The 17,431-nt window shown below is 50.7% G+C and overlaps 5 protein-coding genes and 1 non-coding gene across 6 annotated transcripts; 1 reads left to right on the forward strand and 5 right to left on the reverse strand.

Annotated features, from left to right (window-relative positions):
- Positions 1 to 1,338: 1,338 nt before the first annotated feature.
- Positions 1,339 to 4,233, reverse strand: VTN77DRAFT_2299 (uncharacterized protein; the record flags this gene model as incomplete). The annotated part of the gene is made up of 10 exons (XM_069418122.1): positions 1,339 to 1,382; positions 1,473 to 2,143; positions 2,202 to 2,461; positions 2,531 to 2,599; positions 2,657 to 2,695; positions 2,758 to 3,334; positions 3,400 to 3,604; positions 3,674 to 3,830; positions 3,929 to 3,974; positions 4,061 to 4,233. The coding sequence occupies 10 exons, from the start codon at positions 4,231 to 4,233 to the stop codon at positions 1,339 to 1,341; spliced, it is 2,241 nt and encodes a 746-aa protein (XP_069279197.1).
- Positions 4,234 to 4,496: 263 nt separating this feature from the next.
- VTN77DRAFT_2300 (uncharacterized protein) lies at positions 4,497 to 5,018 on the reverse strand (the record flags this gene model as incomplete). The annotated part of the gene is made up of 2 exons (XM_069418125.1): positions 4,497 to 4,825; positions 4,946 to 5,018. 2 exons carry the CDS (start codon positions 5,016 to 5,018, stop codon positions 4,497 to 4,499), a joined length of 402 nt encoding a protein of 133 aa, XP_069279198.1.
- A 392-nt stretch (positions 5,019 to 5,410) lies between these two features.
- Positions 5,411 to 7,246, reverse strand: VTN77DRAFT_2301 (uncharacterized protein; the record flags this gene model as incomplete). The annotated part of the gene is made up of 1 exon (XM_069418126.1): positions 5,411 to 7,246. The coding sequence occupies one exon, from the start codon at positions 7,244 to 7,246 to the stop codon at positions 5,411 to 5,413; it is 1,836 nt and encodes a 611-aa protein (XP_069279199.1).
- A 1,750-nt stretch (positions 7,247 to 8,996) lies between these two features.
- Positions 8,997 to 12,735, forward strand: VTN77DRAFT_2302 (uncharacterized protein; the record flags this gene model as incomplete). The annotated part of the gene is made up of 6 exons (XM_069418127.1): positions 8,997 to 9,039; positions 9,113 to 9,323; positions 9,467 to 11,078; positions 11,130 to 11,396; positions 11,459 to 11,606; positions 11,660 to 12,735. 6 exons carry the CDS (start codon positions 8,997 to 8,999, stop codon positions 12,733 to 12,735), a joined length of 3,357 nt encoding a protein of 1,118 aa, XP_069279200.1.
- A 487-nt stretch (positions 12,736 to 13,222) lies between these two features.
- VTN77DRAFT_2303 (uncharacterized protein) lies at positions 13,223 to 16,692 on the reverse strand (the record flags this gene model as incomplete). Its single annotated transcript, XM_069418128.1, has 7 exons — positions 13,223 to 13,242; positions 13,377 to 13,815; positions 13,881 to 13,986; positions 14,051 to 14,183; positions 14,248 to 14,379; positions 14,436 to 16,552; positions 16,610 to 16,692. The coding sequence occupies 7 exons, from the start codon at positions 16,690 to 16,692 to the stop codon at positions 13,223 to 13,225; spliced, it is 3,030 nt and encodes a 1,009-aa protein (XP_069279201.1).
- A 539-nt stretch (positions 16,693 to 17,231) lies between these two features.
- VTN77DRAFT_t45 lies at positions 17,232 to 17,311 on the reverse strand. The gene has a single exon. It is a non-coding gene; the product is annotated as a tRNA-Thr (tRNA).
- Between the last annotated feature and the right edge of the window lie 120 nt (positions 17,312 to 17,431).

The following is a 17,431-nucleotide window of genomic DNA, read 5'->3' on the forward strand; positions in this document are numbered from 1 at the left end:
CTGCATCGGTTTGTTAGGTAGATGTCTTGGAAATGCTGCTCTCATTTTTTTTTTTGGCCGTCATTTGGCGTGGCGTTTGATGATAAAAGATAATATCCTTTTTTTTTTGACATGGATGCACCTTTTTTTTCGGGGCGTTCTGGAATAGAATACCTAATCAATCAATCAATCAATTAATCAGTTGAATTCAATTCATTTCGGGGATTTCTTTCTTTCCAATTAATTGGAGCAGGGTCCTTTCTTTTCTTTTTCTTTTCACCGTCTAGACATTATTAGCTAGGGATAAAACAATTCTGTAGTTAGTTGGTCATATATGACTGATATCAGATACGAGCGTGTTTTTCAACACTCTGACGACATTCGCTCCTTTCATTCTTTCTTTCCTTCCTTTTCGTATGCTTGGTAGATGGTAGAGCACATGCATACAAGAAGAAACTTCAGATAAATAGATAGTCAACAACGTGCTGGCACTGTTTTCTGTAGCAGACAAGAAAGAGATGGAACAGAGTTGCACCTTTTAGACCCCAGACAGACGCCACACAATAACAACCCACACACAGAGAAAGAGAGAGACAGAGAGAAGAACAAAGCAGCAGAGCTGTACAGATGTGCAGACGCCGAGAGCAAAAGGATAAGCGGAAAGAAAGACTTGTCCTTGGGGAGAAGGAGAAGAAATTAATAATAATAATGAAAAATTCGACAAAACACCTCGCTTGTAACCACCCATGTCCCCGATTTCAGTGACCAGGCTGTACGGATGAGAATAATGATGGAAAAAAAAAACGCCGCTGGCACACCCTTTATTTAACCTTGCCCCAAATAGTCACCCACTCGTAAGCTCCGATAACAATAATAATAATAATCATAATAATAACGAGAAAGAAGCCCATGGGTGCGTAACGCCATGAAACCAACCCCAAAGACACCGCCGAGTCCCAGGATGGATCAGTTCAAGAAATAAAAAGAAATCAGAAAATGACACAACCTGCACATACATGCATAGACAGTTCTAATAACCAATCGTTAAAACGGCCGTTAAAAAGCCAGCATCACATGGTGACTGGCATTTTTCTTTGTAACGTTGGAAATTGGAGGGTATTTTCATGCTGGTGAATGCCATGAGGACCAAGGGCAAAAAAACAAGACATGGCGCCCTAGAAAAAAAAATATGCGACTTCTGATATGATGCTCGACTTCGTGATGAATTAGAAGAAGAAAGTACAAAATGACATGGAAGATGCGATTCCTGACACCGGATGATGCTAGTGGGTTGCGGCCGTGAGATGACTCAGATGAGTACTGGTATATAGATCGAGATTATACTGACGTACTTATAAGTCAGGACTGTGGAAATGCTGTATGGAATGCACCTTCTATTTCGTCTGCAAGGTCAAAATATCAGATGTTAGCTGCCCGCAACGTTTCGGTATATGGAACGGCGAAAGAGAACTAAGAAGCACCACAATACTAACCTCTCATCCCACCTAGGGCCTCGAAAGCTCGGGAATAGTTCGTCACGGCACCAATAATACGCTCTAAACCATGTCGTAGCTCGTCAACTAGGCGCTCAGTAGAGGAAGGATTCTCATTGTCGCGCTCAGCATCCGGCCCTTGTTTTGCCACACGCGTCTTGTAAAAGAGCATAAGCAATGCATAGCTACTCTGCATGGCGCAACACGCGAACGACGGCATAGTGCGTGGTAACTGGGTTCGAGGGTCCAACATTGCAGGGTCGGGATACGGTTCGAGCCGTGGGCCAGGACCAGCATGATCGTTGTGACGAAATGGCCGTGGGTATGGAAGGCTCTGAAACATATGCGAGATAATCAGGGCAGCCCGAAGGCACACCTTGGCCGAATGCTGGCTACTGAAGGGAAAGCCGGGACCGAGCCCGCAGTAGTGGGGATTCGAACCGGAGGAGGTGGACGACTCAGATGGAGAGCCGCTATACTCTCCACCAAGTAGATGGGCAGGTGTATCGAAGCCATGGCATTGGCAGGAAATCGGATTGATCTCTCTGCTGGCGTTTGCCATGTGGTGCGGGTTTTCGGGATTCGGATTTGCTGCTGAAAGGTCACAATGCTTTTTGATGAAGATTGGAATGTCTGAGAAGGCGCGGAAACGATGAGTTTTGATATGAGCACTAAAGAGAAGTAAAGTTAGAAAAGAACGGTAACTGATATTTGGACCCGGATGAATACCTAGACAGCTTGATCCTTGATATCGCTCGTATGCTGCGGGCAGTGATAAATTCCGTTCCATTATCGGGGTAGCCGGACTGTGGGACACTGGGAGGGGTGTTTGCTTGCGTCATCACCGAAGTTGCCCATGCGTCAAGTTGCTTCATTTGTTCATAGATAAATTGCATATTGGACCGCGACTTGAGGCATCTTTTCAGATCAACGGTAAATTGACTTGCTGTCACCAATACTTGTTGTGCTTGGATCAATATTGACCATCCCTGCAGACAAGGTTAGTCGAGACTCCTCATAATGGAAGGGGGTGGGGGGAAGGGTGAGGAATCGTTTACCTCGGGATCTGATGCAAAATGAGGGTACGGCGTTATAAAACGGGGATCGTTAACAATGATCGTGGGGGGCTGCGATCGTTTGTTAGCTTCCGGTCAATACGCCCAAGTAGAATTAGGAAAACACACGGTGTTGCTAACGATCGACCCTTGAAGGACACAATAGTACTGCATGAATGCGTCGTTAGCAGGACAGACTTTCTGACGATTGTCGCACAAAGCCACCATACAGTCATCCACCACGCCCGTCGTCGAGCTTCGGAAAAGTCGTCCTGCTCCGGTCCCAATGCATGGAGAGACATATTCATCGCTAGCACCAACGCCTGACCAGCGCGATACCTCATCTTCATCAGATTCCCTCGCTGCGCATACTCATACACACAGAGTATCAACAACGCAAGAATGCCTTCCAGTTCCACCGGGGTCCGAGGATGAAGCGGCTGTCGATTGATAGATGGGTGTGCATAGTTTAGGGCCTGTGACGGTTCGGTAACGGAGTCAATCAGTTCGCTGTCTGCCTCAATGCTCGTCGTCGCCAGGCGTGCATAGGTCTGTGCATATGACCTTCGCAGAAGCACCGAGCTTGGATCTGATGGGTCGGGGTCATTGGGATGAGGAACAAGCGCTAGAATTGCGGAAATGGCAAGACTTAACGGTGAGCATGGCTGGTAGACTAGGGACGGTTCCTCTGATAAAGAGTTTGGCTGGGAACCCGGGTTGTCCAACGGTTGGTCGGGACAGGGACCAGTCACCCTGGGCGGAAGCACCGGAAAATACGGGTGGATGAAGTCGTAATATGCGTTCAATCTGTGCATGGAATTAGGAGATTGCTTTCGTCCATATCAATCGGAATCGGATGGGCGGAGCCTCACATTTCCTGCTCACTGCCGTACGCTCTCACCAAGGGCTGTTTCCGAACCGATGTGGGAGCTGATTGCGGGACAGCAGGATGGTGCACTCCCTCCCTGGGAATAAACAAGCCGTCGAACGTCCCATGGACATCCGGATGAAAGTCGAGATGTCTCAGCCCAGCCCCTGGGAGAGACATGGGGTCGATATGACCGAACATGGCATCCGCTGGTCGTCGTGGTCAGTACCTATGAATAGATTGCATTCGTCCAGTAGCAAGGTCACGGGTCCGCGTACATTCCTCGTACCGTGTAGCTGGCACGAGAGCAGGATTCCAGGAGCCACCTTGCGAAACCTCTGCTGGGGGAGGAGGAGCAGGAGGAGCGACTTTTTTCTTTCGGGGCCCTCCGCGCTTACTAGGCAGGTAGGAGCATTGCCTGCCTTTGCTGACGCACTTTCCAGAAGAATCATTAACTCAGCAGGGGGTTCAAGAGCTAAAGAACAAGATTGCTGTCTTCATGATAATAAAGACCAATGGGGAACTGCACATACACTGGAGCATGGCTCCTGGCCATCGCAGCGCGTCCGGGAGGCGCGACTATCACAATATTCAATTCCAATCAGTCTCCGACAAAGGAAACGGACGAAGGATGAAAAGTGATAGACAAGCGATGTCTTGCTTACCAGGACAAACAAGCAACTTTGACTGGCGGTTTGGCGAACTTCCGTCGGGTTATGACAGGTGTGGGCTGCTTTGCATCTACCTGTTGTTGTTGTTGTTGTTGTTGTTGTTGTTGTTGTTGCTGTTGCTGTTGCTGCTGCTGGGGTTCTTGCTGCTGGGGTTGCTCCAACACCATGGCGATCCACCCCGAGAATCGTTCAAGATGAATCCCGCAAAGTAAATGCCGATGGTGCTGAGGTCGAGCCTCTCTAACTCAAGGCAGTGAGGACAGCCGAGACGAGAGATCGAACAGATCGCAAACCCCGCGCAGATAGAGCAATCCCAAGAGGCGCATAATCGATGCCAAACCCAGTCCCGGGAGAGGACCGATCCCGACCAAAGAAGGAAAGAAAAGCTAATTCGCTCGAGCTTTGAAAGCTGAACAGATATGGGAAACTATCAGTGGTGGCATGTTGCTGATTCATCCATACCGTGGGAAGCAGATCCCGATTCGTGGAGGGAGGGATACATTCGGGATTTGCAGCTCGAAAGAGGCCTAGTGGCGCGCGCTGTGCTTGCCACGGGCGATGCGCTAGAGCTCAGGTCGCTCCTTCCATTTCCAGCGGAGTGGAGATGGCCTTGCCTTGCTTTGTCTTGCTGCAACTTAAGTTGTCGAGGGGACAGACGGCCTCGACCCAGCGGATCGTGCAGAACCACCTCGATGCCCCATCCCGAACCATTCATTGGGTAACGCCTGTTCAAGCCCTTCCTGGTATCCCGGCCATTCCCTGCTCCCTGTCTGTCAGCACCTTATCCACGGGACCGGATACGGCTACCTGGTGGAATCCCACGAACGCACAGTGACGGGAGCAATGGGTGATTTTCCACAGCCTATGGTAACTACTTACCAACAGGCCGGATTGGCGTGCTGGGCGCAGCGGGCCCCAGAAACTCTACAGCATTTAAAATTCCGTCGATCATGGACGGAGACACGAGCGCCAAGAGTAGTCTCCGTCTTGTCTTCCGTATTGTGTATGAAATCAAAATCCTATTGTTATGAGAGACTTCGTCAGGAACTGCAATTCCGTACATAGGTAATTTTGCGTTATCGCAGGGGCTCTTCCTTAGGAAGGCCCAAGCGCGTGCAGAACCACTAACCCCAACGGGCCTATCAGATTCCGGCCAGATTAGTCAGCGTCGATCTCACACGGACCCTCGACCATGGTAGCTATCTGATCTGACAGTCGCTGTGGAGTTCGTGGTGCGTGCGTGTGGCCATGTGCGCGGTATTAGTTACAACATAGGTCCTGAAAAGAAAAAAGGTCCCATTGGGAAAATACTTCCAGGGGCAAGCGAAGGATTAAAAAACGATTCTAGAACTCCGATGGAAGCTTGATCCCTGAGACGTGGCGCACACTCTCCCAGACGCTGTCAGGGACTTTGACAGGCAGCTTATGCCCTTTCAACTGCTGATCAATCAGCCACATCCCGATTACGAATTCTTCCCGAGTCAGCATCCCGATCCCGTTGCGGTCTACCAAGTCCCAGATCTGCTCCAGTACATGCGCCGGGAGCCGGCTGCGAGACCAGATATCGCGCACAACCAGATTCACCACCATGTCGGAGGGCACCAGGTGTCGTGAAGAGTCCTGCTCTTCGGTTAAACCTCGGTTACGGAGTGCGTCAGGGGGGATCCACAGGCCCTTGTTGGCGGCCCACACTCCTTCGTATCGTTTGCGTTCTCGTTCGGTGACCTCTCTCCGCCAGCGCTTTCGATCTCCCTCGTGATGCTTATGAGGATGATGGGGGATCAGGTATCTGCGATTGAGCTTTTTCTGCTTCTCTTCTTCGTCGTCTGATTTGGAGGGATCCCGCAGCGTCTGCCTCAGGCCCTTGGGTGGACTAGGTGTTCGGCGGCTTTCTCCCTTCAGAATGCTTCCTGGATGTAAGAGGGAACGCGATCTGGGCCGGCGTGGGGGTGGAAGCGGTGGAGGCACTTTCATCGGCGACGGCGCGCGAGAGGATGCCAGTGACGAGGCAATGATTGCGTCTGCCAGAGACTCTTTACTCATTCCCGGCGCCTCCTCCGCGTCACCGTTGTCATATCTGGAGACCGGAGTTCGGGTTGAAATCGACGTCTGGTCGGATATCGACGGGAGATATGTTGAGGGCGTACTGACAGAGTCCGACCGCTTCTTTTTGGGAATTTCATCTCGCAAACTCGCCAGGAAGGCCTGGTCCTCCCCATTCGAGTTTGAAGCCGATGGCCTTGGCGGAAGCTTTGGCTTTTGCTCGTCTAAGAGGGACAGAGATGGTCTCGTGTTGGCCAGACGTGGACTTTCTTTGGACACTTGACTGCTCGCTCGTGGAGTAAGGCTCCTCGGAGATATCGCCGATTCCCGACGGCTCGGGATGCGATTAACAGGCTCTGATGTCGACTCGCTTGGGCGTTCCCTTGCAGGAGCCTTTACAGGGCTAGTAGACCTCGTAGTTGAGTTTTCCCGACTTTCTGGAGCGTCTGGTTCATTGGAACTTATTGGCTGTTGGGAGTTCCAAGTGTTGCTCCTGCTATCCAAATCGTCGCCATCACCTATATTAATCTTTTTAGATGAAATCCTGCGAATAGGTATTGGTGCGGGCAGGGGTTGAGGCTGCCCGTCAAGCGTGGGAGCAGGCTGTGCTCCTTTCTGATCCACATTATCTCCAGTAGAAACTTTGTCACCAGATATGGCCCTTTTTCCTGGTGATATTGACCGCGTCGGGGTGGGATGCTGGGGTGTCCGAGTCGCGGATCTCTCTGCAGCTTTCGTAGCGGCTAGTAACTGCGGAGTTTGGACTCTTGGACCAAGACGGCCAACCCTATCCTCCTCACCCTGCCGTGAACTCGAAGAAACAGAATTCTCCGAGAATTTTCGGATCTTATCCATCACGGAGCCGTCTTCAGGGTTTTCAGGATCGAGGCGATTAGGCGACGGCTTCGCTCGATCGGCCGCAAGAGCCGCCCTCATCGCTCCGTTAGGATTCTGGTTATTTTGGTTATTTTTCGATGCCGGATTCTTCGGGGGATAGGCATTAAATGCTATCGTTGCACCCTGAAGGGCCGCAGCCGTGTTGTTGGCATTGGCCCGGGGTCGTTGGGAGCTCGATCGGCCAGCGAGAGCAGAGCTCGATCGGCCAGCGAGAGCAGAGCTCTCGGTGACGCCGCTCATGGGACCATACGATCTTCTTCAGCAAGCGATTGAATCAAGGAAATCTAGGATATTATTTGATCGAGTGCCGGGGGCGTAGTCGTAATGCGCAATGAGCATTCTGGTGCGACCGCAGTCAGATCACGCTAAGGCAGACGATCTTGCCAGGAGCACTGGGCTCATACCAAGGAGGCAGAGTTCCCGATGACGATGACTGTGGTTTCCATCACTCTGTTGCCATTTGTGAATCATATGCTCAAATAATAAATGCAAAAACCCCAATGAGCCATGTTTGAGGTTTTTTTAAAGTGCAGAGGTCGCCGGCGACCGTTAGATCACCTTGATGGCGACGCCGGCGTCAGAAATGAAGTTCCGCTGTCCTCCGACCTGCTGGTGGTCAGTGCATCACTCGTGCAACCGCAATACGCTTGTGTAAGCCTGCATACGTCAGATGTTCACACACTCTTCGACGTACAGAGTACTGAGCAGGTATATTCTGCTCCAGAATACACCATGAGTCTCCCAATTTACTCTTTCTTTATTTGCAGTCTCTTTACCAAAAATTCAGATCCGTAATAATATTACAGTATGATGAACCTGCCTCCATCGGAGTCGGAATCTACAAAACCGGATGAATAACATGGGCTCTTGGGGATGTGTAAATAATTCTAGTCCTTACTCAATTGGATCAGCTGGAGCGTGTGGATAATTGCGACAGATGTGCCAGATTCCATTGGCTATTGCTGTTTGTATAAGGGTTACAATTCTCCAAGCCGTAGATAGAGTGCAATCCAAAATCAACTGGACGCTAACACGTTTTGTAGTATCGCACAGGAACGCTTTCCCATCGATTGACGTATTCGCAAGATCCGCTGATGGAAACTTGGACAGGACTGTTTACTAGATTTCCAAGGGTTCATTGAAAATAGTTCTGAGGATTTTAGTATTTTTTTTGGTCAGCGCAAGATTCGTATTGACCTTAGAGGATTGAGGAAATATTAAATAATACCCAGGGACTGAGAGCTCCAAAACCCCATGGTAAGCGATGGTTGGACTGCTTGATAGATTAATATGATTCACTTCGCCCGTCAACAACCAGGGCCAGCAGCTTAGTCTCAGCGAGGATGCGAGCTTCTGATGTGCTGGCTGTGGTTGTATTTTTCCGATCCATGTCGAGAGCTTCATGTGGAGACATGTCACTAGATTCCAGCTCCATAACCTGTGAACATATCGGCTTCTCATATCAGACTGTACTGAAGAGACGTGATACTGAGCAGACCATGGCACATCATATCGTGAAAACGAGGATGGCAAGTAGGTACTGCCACTTTTATATTGTTCGGAAAAATTATCCTAGGGACCCCGGGCGCCCGGCATTTTTAACCGATGTGGAGATGCGGAGGAAGGCACGCTACCAATGATTAGCTGTATCGATGACCCCTCGGGCGATCTAATCCCGGGGTAAGATAATTAATTACGGAGTAATCGGCCATCATGTCGCTCCACCGCTGTTAAAATTCATGGAATTAATTAAGCCCTGCAAGAGGCGCTCACTTGTGTGTGTCGATAGGTTATTCTTCCCCAGCACGTAATCGGGCCCCTGCCTCTCTTCCTGAAATGGTGAGGACGCGACTACGCTGGTGCGCTTCACATTGTATGTCTTCCCCACATCCCTACCCGAGGTTGTTTTTGAACCATTTTTCTGACTCAGACTGCTATTGAAGCTCTGCAGCGCTGAACCTCATGTCGCTCAAGCTGTGGAATAGACGCCATGTCTGCAGAGACGGGCCTTGCTCGTCCAGATACGACTACAGGTACCTCTGCTCCCAGGCCATCCTCGAAGCACGTGGAATACGCAGTTGAAATGCTAACATCCGAGATACACAGAAGATGAGAATCAACGTGAACCAGATGATGCGATGCGCATGGACAATAATGACGGGCAGGAACGCGCAAACGCTCCTTCTGCAGGGCAATTGAAATGCGGAATATGCCAGACCACTTTCAGACGGCCGGAGCATCTGAAGCGACACCTTCGCAGTCATACGAAGGAGAAGCCATTCGAGTGTGCGCGGTGCAGTCGACGTTTTTCGAGAAGGCATGTTGCACCTGATCCTATTTTCTCTTCGTCCCGTGAAGTTTTTGGTCGCCAGCCAATTTTCCACTGCGACAACCATTGACTTTATGAACGTCCTTTTATTAGCTTCTATTGGAGCTTATCTAACATCAGTTCTCTTCTAGTGATACGCTCCACCGACATGATCAAAGTCATCACGCATCTGGCCTTGAAGGCAGACTGGACCGGACGCACAGGATCACCGTGAAAACGTTTCGTGCATGTTTTAATTGCGCAACTGCCCGAGTCAGGTGTAGCGGCGGTGATCCGTGTGTTCGATGTCAGGGCCGCAGCCTTGGCTGTCAATATCCGACGGAAAGACGATCTAAACTGAAGGCGGGCAAAGAATCAAATAGACGCTCAGTGAGCTCGATAATCGACCAGCAGCCTTCCAGGAACGGACCAGACAAGCCTCAGTCGTCTGGGGTCAACTACATCAACAAGCAGACGAGCTCCGTTACGGGAGACACCCAATCCCAACGTTCGGGCCAGCCGGCGAACCAGATACAATTCCGATTCGTAAGTTGCGATGCCTCCACCGCACGGTCTGATAGCTCAGCGCAACGAACCCTTCGTGATATTCCCGACCAGTCGACGGATCGTCCGACCCAACCGATTTCGGATGTTGAGACTACAAATCGACAAGTTCTTTCTCCCGAACATGGAGAGACTGCAGAAATGTCGCGCCTTTCGTACCCTTCGTATTCTGAGATAAATTCGCGGCATATGTACCAACATGTATCAGCACCACCTACTTTCCCAATTCCATTCGCCAGTGATCCCTCCGCTGGTACGGAGGGACATGCCGATAATGTCCAGCCGGATGTAAACAATACAGATATGGATATTGAGATGGCAAATTCGACTGGTCGACCACTACAAATGGCGCTTGATCAAAATCTGTTCGATCAGGGAGAGCTTTCGGCAATCAACTGGCTCCCTACCAATTTACTGCCAGGCAATACTTTACCCTTATCACAAGGAATTGCCTCGCGACCTATCCAAGGGCTGTGGTCGGAAAGCTTCAATACGCGGACTGCATGGCTTCCACCCGCTGCGAGTGCCGATCAGATGAATTCTTACAATAATGCGCATAACCCATCTCAGGGCTACACCGGTGACATCCCGTTGCGGTCAACTGCCGAAAGCCCCAGACCGCAATCTCAAGCCGCCCAAGACACCTCTCCACGTTCAGGGTCATACAAAGGCTCAACGCGTTCTGGAGACTATTACGTGGACGGGGACGGCGCTCGACGTCCGAAATACAGTCGGAAAAGCAGAACTTGGTCAAATTCGGTGGGGAACGAACTGAGTTTGTTATTGCAATTGAAGAACGGCACACAGGAATTACCATTTGCATTTCCCCCGATCGAAGGCGTTGAAACGGAGGGATTGTCCGATGATGTGCGGTCAACGAAGCCGATTGAACCTGCTACGTATGAACAGATGCGCCGCGCCTTCGATCAACTCTGTTGTACAGAAAATTTCCTCTTTTCCCCTTTTGAGACGAACTATTTCCCTTCAACTGAGACGTTGGATTGCTTTATTCGACACTATTTGGATTCATTCCAGCCCGTCTATCCAATCTTTCATCTGCCAACGTTTGATGCGAACAAAGGTCACTGGATTTTGACCGTGGCAATATCGGCAGTTGGTTGTCACGTTGTAAATTCACCGGAAGCAGCGCGGTGTGCGAGTGCCTTTCACGAATTCATTCGCCGTGCGATTCAGGTTGAGGTATGACAAATCACATACTGTCAAGACTAGAGAGCTAATTGGGAATCTTAGAAAGAGAGGTACCTGCCAGGTCCGGTGCCCATTTGGCTTCTGCAAGCAATGCTCCTGAACTGTATTGGCCTACTTCACAGCGGTAGTGCTCGAGCAAATGAGGCCGGTCTCAGCATCTTCGGCGATCTCGTTCGTCTCTCCAATCGAGAAAAGCTTCTGTCGGTCTCTAGGAGATCGCAAAATACGTGGCTGGACCTGTCTACTGGACGAACATGGGAAGCATGGATCGATAATGAAGTGAGAAGACGCACAGGCTATTGTATATGGGTACGTTAGCCGTATAAACATCATCATCAACAGACACAAAGCGTGCTGATGGATTCCTCCAGCTGCTTGATTGCACACTGGCGTACGCTTTTGATGTCCGACCGCACTTGACGCTCGACGATGCCCAAGCACCATTACCGTCGCATGAGGGTCTGTGGCAGGCAAAGTCAGAGGAAGCCTGGCGGCGACTTCACGAACGCTCTTCAGATGGTAAGCTATCACTTTCGCGAAAACGGGGCTGCAAATACTAAGTAAAAACCAAGAAAATGTATCTCTCTACTCCGCAACGCAGATCCTCTACATCGAAAAGAAACTCGTCCCCGGGATCGGGGAATTCAGCCACGTCCTGCTCGTCCACGCTCTCTACCAGCGAATGTGGGAAGTAGGCGATTACTTCCGCCGTCCGTTATCCTGCTGGAATCCAACAGCGAAAAAACAATCCCGCGATTCAGCGATCCCGTCCGGGTCAGTCTGGCTACCCGGGATCCCGGTGTACTCGAAATGGCGCAATAGCGCCTGCGACTGCCTCGACATCCTCCACTGGACTGCCAACGGTACGATCGCGAAAGCGGCTGGGCTGGAGCACCCGACCGTGCTCCATCTCCACGCTGCACGGATTGTCCTCCTCGTCCCGTTCCGCGAGATCCGAGCGCTGGCCACCTCTGTAGCCAGAGGGACGCTGCAGTGGAGCGAGCACGAGAAGGCCATCGAGTGGCACCATATCTGGCGCTGGGTCAAGCACGATCAGTATAAAGCGCGACTGGCGCTGATCCACGCAGGGTCCGTCCTGTGGTACGTCCGTCGCTACTCCACGAATGCCTTCCATGAGCCTGTAGCTGTGTTCCTAGCTACCCTCACGCTTTGGGCATATGGATCATGCCACCTGCACCACAAAGCAGCAGCGGCAGCGGCAGTCGTCCAGAACAACAAGAGCAGCAGCAGCAACAGTAACAGTAATAACAACGGAGAAGACTCCCCTCACCCCTCCGTCTCCGTCTCCGTCTCCGAGGCCGCAGCCCCCTATGATTATCCCCATCCAACATTCATCCACCTCGACCGCCCCTGCGACGACGAGCTCGTGCAGCTCTTCGTGCGCGAGGGCCACACCATGCGCGGCAACGTCACTGGCGTAGGCGACATCTGCGGCCCGTCGGGTCCGGCGAGGGTGCTGAAGGAAGGGATCCGTACGTTGTCTGGGCTGGTCTCGTCGTGGGGGATTGCGTGTGAGTTTGTCGATGTTCTGACGAGATTGAAGGAGAGGGTGCCGTCTGGTGCAGCTGCATCTGTATCAGCGTCAGGATCTGCGTCTGGTGCGTCTGAGGGGAGGAGGGAAGTGTAAATGACATGACATAAAATGCAAATGAGATGAACGTGCTATGTATGTAGTACATGTACTGTACCTAGGTAGAGAGAGAGAGAGATTCGGTGTCTATCTTGTATTAGTTAGATATATTAAGTAGGATCGATCTTCCGAACATGATTGCATATAAATGTATGTGCCTACATCCTGCATTTGAGGATAGGAGGCATAGTTCCTATGTCTGTACGATATGAATGAAATGACGTTCGTTCATATCGAAAATGACAGTACAGGGCAGAACAATGTCATGAGGACAAACCCTTGAATCGCTTCTTTTTTTTTCTTCTTTGCGTCTTTTATTTTTTTTGTCATTACTCATGACGATAGTACCATACAAACACAGTATGAATACAGCTAGCTAGCTATCTAGGTAGCTATCTAGGCTAGACGTACTCCATTTTCATTTCTTTTCATTTCTTTTTCCACATGTAATCTCATGTCGTCATCTCATCCATCTCATCTCATATCACCGCGGCGGTTGAAATCCTGTAAAATAGCAACAAGTCAGCTTCTCAGTTCCAATCAATCATTCAATCAATCCTCCTTCAATCAACCATATCCTCTTCTAGGAAGGGAGAGGGAGTGAAAAAAAAAAGCAATGTATGTATGCATGTACATACTCTCCTCATCCAACAACGTCCGCGCCTTCCAGCTTTCTTCGATCCATTCCACAGTGACGAGATGGGGTATTCGCTCGCCGGAAGCAGCGTGTGTTGATAACGAGGCTCTGAGGGTAGAGAGTTGCTCTGCCTCTGTTGATGAAGAATCGACGATGACATGGGTTACGCCTTTGTTCTTGTCCTTCTTGTTCTTGTTCGTCGTCTCATACGTGCTGGTAATGCTGGCTCCGCCGAATCGGGCCAGGTTGGATGCTAGACGGAGGCGGTGCGGATTGGTGGTGGATGATGGGTGATGGAAGTAGACCGTCAGACCCTTGAAGAGCCAGCCTGGAGAGATCCCTTTCCCTTCTTCTCGGGCCCGCGCAAACAGTCGCTCTGCGATCTTGGAGGTTTGGGCGTGGTCATGGTCAACCTTTGTTACCTTCATCTGATCGAGAAGCTTGTGTGCAACTGTTAGTTAAAGAAAAAAAATCTAGTGGGTTTATTTCCAGTCAAGTTGCTCACCTGCTTCAGTTCCTCCGCCGTGGTGTCCCTCGCATAGCTATCGTGGAACTTGTCCACGTTAGCTGCAATCTCTTCTCGCTGATCGTCCTTCGTGAAGAACATGTGTCTGCAAAAGTCAGTCTCAGTCACAACAGGTTCTCGGTTCTTCCTAAGGGTACACGCGCACGCACCGTGGTTCCAACGGAAGCAGAAGATTTGGCAATCCTGCATCAGCCTCATTCTGCTTGATGCAGTCAAAAAGCCACAACGGCCGGATAATATTCTCTTTGGCGCTCTTCTGCAAGGATGCGACCTTGACCGTTCCTGTTCAGACAAGAAAATAAAGATTTAGCTCCATCCCTACCAGCTAGTTTCGAACGTAACGTACTTCGATCAGCGATACACACGGTGTCTGGAGCAGCCGTGTTTGTCTGGTAAATCTTCCCCCCGTTCGATTTGACCAGTTGCTCCAACTCGAGCTTGGATTTCTTTTCCGGAGCATCAGATTCCGTCATGATAACTATGATAGTCAGTAATCAGCACAACGTCCCAGCCAGTAAATCAACCGTGGCATACAGAAATTCATTCCGTCGAAGATGTGTCCCGAAGGGCCGACATATTCGACTTGCGCATCAGCATCGTAGCCAGCGACGGTAAGAGGCTTCTTCTTAGTAGTTCTCTTCACCCGTTTCTTGCGGGAATTGTCGACGGTGAACTGTTTTTCTTTCTGCTCCTGCTCCACATTCGACTTGAGATCCAGGAACTCTTGCACCGAGAGTGCAGACTTCCAGTCCTTGTCCATGCGCAGTCTCTTGAACCGGGGGAATCGTAGCGTCAGGCCGAGCCGAAATTGATCGCTGACAGAGACGGAGGCAGCCTTGACACAGAGGACGACCGATTCATCCGGCTTGATCCACATATCCGGCCGTTCATACTGAGCGTCTCCCCCTGCCAATTCAATGAACTCGGTAGGCGGTTTGTTGGGATCCCACGGCTTCCATTTCCCGTCCGTATGGTGACGGATATTTGCATAATCGGCAGCGGTGAAGCCGCCTCCGACCTTGCAGAAGGAATAGCATTTCATCGGATTTGCTCCTTTCTGGACCTGAGCCTGGTCGACCCGGAGCCCACATAGGAAGCTGGAGAGGTTGCCACCTCGACGTCCAGAACCGTAATAACCCCCAATCACGATGACGTCCAGCGATTCGCCAAACTCGGTCATGTATTCGGGCTTGACCTTCATCCAGTCATCGTGCCGTTCGTTCAGACGGTAAGGCGACCTCGGATTCTTCAGGACCAGTCCCTCTGATGCTTCTGCGACGACCTTCCTCAGGACAGGCTCAATGTCGGCAGCTTTGGTGGCCACTTGGTACGGGTGTATTTCGAATCTGCGATGAACCGGTTTGATGCTCTTCTCCAATGCATTTCGCCGGTCACGTAGTGTGTACCTGGTCAGGTCCCGATCATTGAGGTACAAAATATCGAAAACGCGCAACAGTGGCCGCGGTCCCTTGGAAAACGGGTCACGTTGTTCTGATAGGGCTGCTGTTTTGAGGGTCCCAAAGGGGACCGGTGCATCTTGCTCGGGATCCCAGGTGATCATCTCGCCGTCCAGAATGATGTTGTCCACGCCCTCAGCAAATGCGTCTTTCAGATGTCTTGTGAGAGCACCATTGGGGTCGTGCAACCCATTGCCGTAAAGATACGTATAATCCTTGGCTTTCCGTGACCAGAACCCAAACCTCTTCCCTCCTTCTATCGAATCGTCTGATACCATATGAAGCTGCATGCGCTCGCCATCGAGCTTCTCTTCGATCCAGAATGTGGGATCGTCCTCCGTGGGCCTCATTCGCTCGACCATCCGTTCGAAAGAATGCATCTGGAACTGGGCGAGTTGAGGCTGGAAGCACTGCATGAGCGAAACGCCCCGTTCTTCGGCGTCCAGCCGGATATTCGGATCATGGAGCTCCCAGCACACGCGACGAAGACTGCTGGAGATGCTGAACAGTCGCTCCGCATCCGGATGCCACACATCGAAAAAAGTCCGCTCCGAGGCACCGACCTTCATCTGGCGGAGGATGATCCTGATGAGCCACATCAGCTCTTCCGGGTTCATCCGCCGGTAGAACTCTGCTAGGATGGGGAGCTGCTGCTCTTCCTTCGAGGCCGCAGATAGCTGGTCCAACTTCTCATTCACTTCCTCGATGAGCATATCGCCTACCTCGGTCCTCATCGGCCGTTTAGAGAGGACTTCGTAGCATCGCCCAGCAAAGTCGCCTGCCATCCGGCTGGCGGCGCTCTGGCCGGGCAATTTCCAGTTCAGCAGACTGAAGCCATCCTCCGAGTTCTTATCGATCTTCATGATCTTGACGAGCAGCTTGCCAATGACCTTCTCCTTTAGTCCGTACATGGCGCGATCGCGGTCCTTGTCCGGGACAATGAGGCGGAAGGCCGGGTAGATGTCGTCCCCGACATCCTTTCTCCATCGCGAGATGAAGCGCTGAATGATATCGCGCCGACGTTCCTGCGGGGTGAGATTTGCTGTACTTGTGCCGTGGGGGCCGGCTTTCCTCCGCGCAGCCGCAGCAGGACCGGTGGGTTTCTTTTTGTTCTCGTTTAACGGATTGAACAGGGTCAAGAAGAGCTCGTGGAAGGGTAGTGTGGGGGAATGGTTGTGAGGTCGATTCGGATACCTTCACATACACAGTCAGCCTTCCCTATCAGCAAGAAGACGACATTTTCTGGCTCACTTCTCATCAAGGTCCTTTTCTGTGTCCACGGGACCAGGACCAGCATCAGCATCGGAGAGCTGCTCATCATCATGTAGATCCATTTCATCCAGCGATCAGCTATTAGATCCAGTTCATCGTGATCCAGGAAATCACACAATCAGAAGAACGCAAGTGAAGCTCTTTGGTTCTTTGTCTCCGAGTCTCAGATTAATTTAATTCCTCATCCACGGTCCAGACGCGTCTGTCCAGGCTGCTGCCTGCAACACCAAAACGCCAGAACATGTGACTCGACGTCATCGTACAGCACATACAGCAGCAGTACAGTACTTGAATTCATGCCTCAGGCAGTAAATCTGCTGCTACTATACACGAACAAAATAGGTGTCATTTTTACACAGATTTAACCAGATATTTTATATAATCTAAAAAATAAAAATTTTCTCAAGTTCCATTTCCTGAAAATATGAGCTTTTTTAAAAATAAAAAGCAAAATGAAGGCGCCGCATGCTCTCAAGAGTCAAGCAGTTCAATTACTGAAATTTTATTTTCCCCTTTCCTGTCCTGCCCTATTTGCCCTTCCAGCAGTTATCTATTAGACAATTACACGGATTCCGAAATTACCAGAAAAAAAAAAAGCAAATGCGCAAGGGGGGATTCGACCCTGGTCTTCGCATTGATCGGAGCTACGAGTGCGATGCCTTACCCCTTGGCCTCTCGTGCTGTTGCCTATTGGTCAAATAGGTCCAAAAATCCCGCTGCATTTTCCGAATGCGGAATATTAGTCATTTATCCACAACTGGGCGAGAAGTGCTGTCCCTTTCAGGACTCACATTAGGTTGT

The sequence above is a fragment of the Rasamsonia byssochlamydoides genome (assembly GCF_041956645.1).
Source record: "Rasamsonia byssochlamydoides strain NRRL 3658 unplaced genomic scaffold VTN77scaffold_18, whole genome shotgun sequence".
Classification (NCBI taxonomy): domain Eukaryota; kingdom Fungi; phylum Ascomycota; class Eurotiomycetes; order Eurotiales; family Trichocomaceae; genus Rasamsonia; species Rasamsonia byssochlamydoides.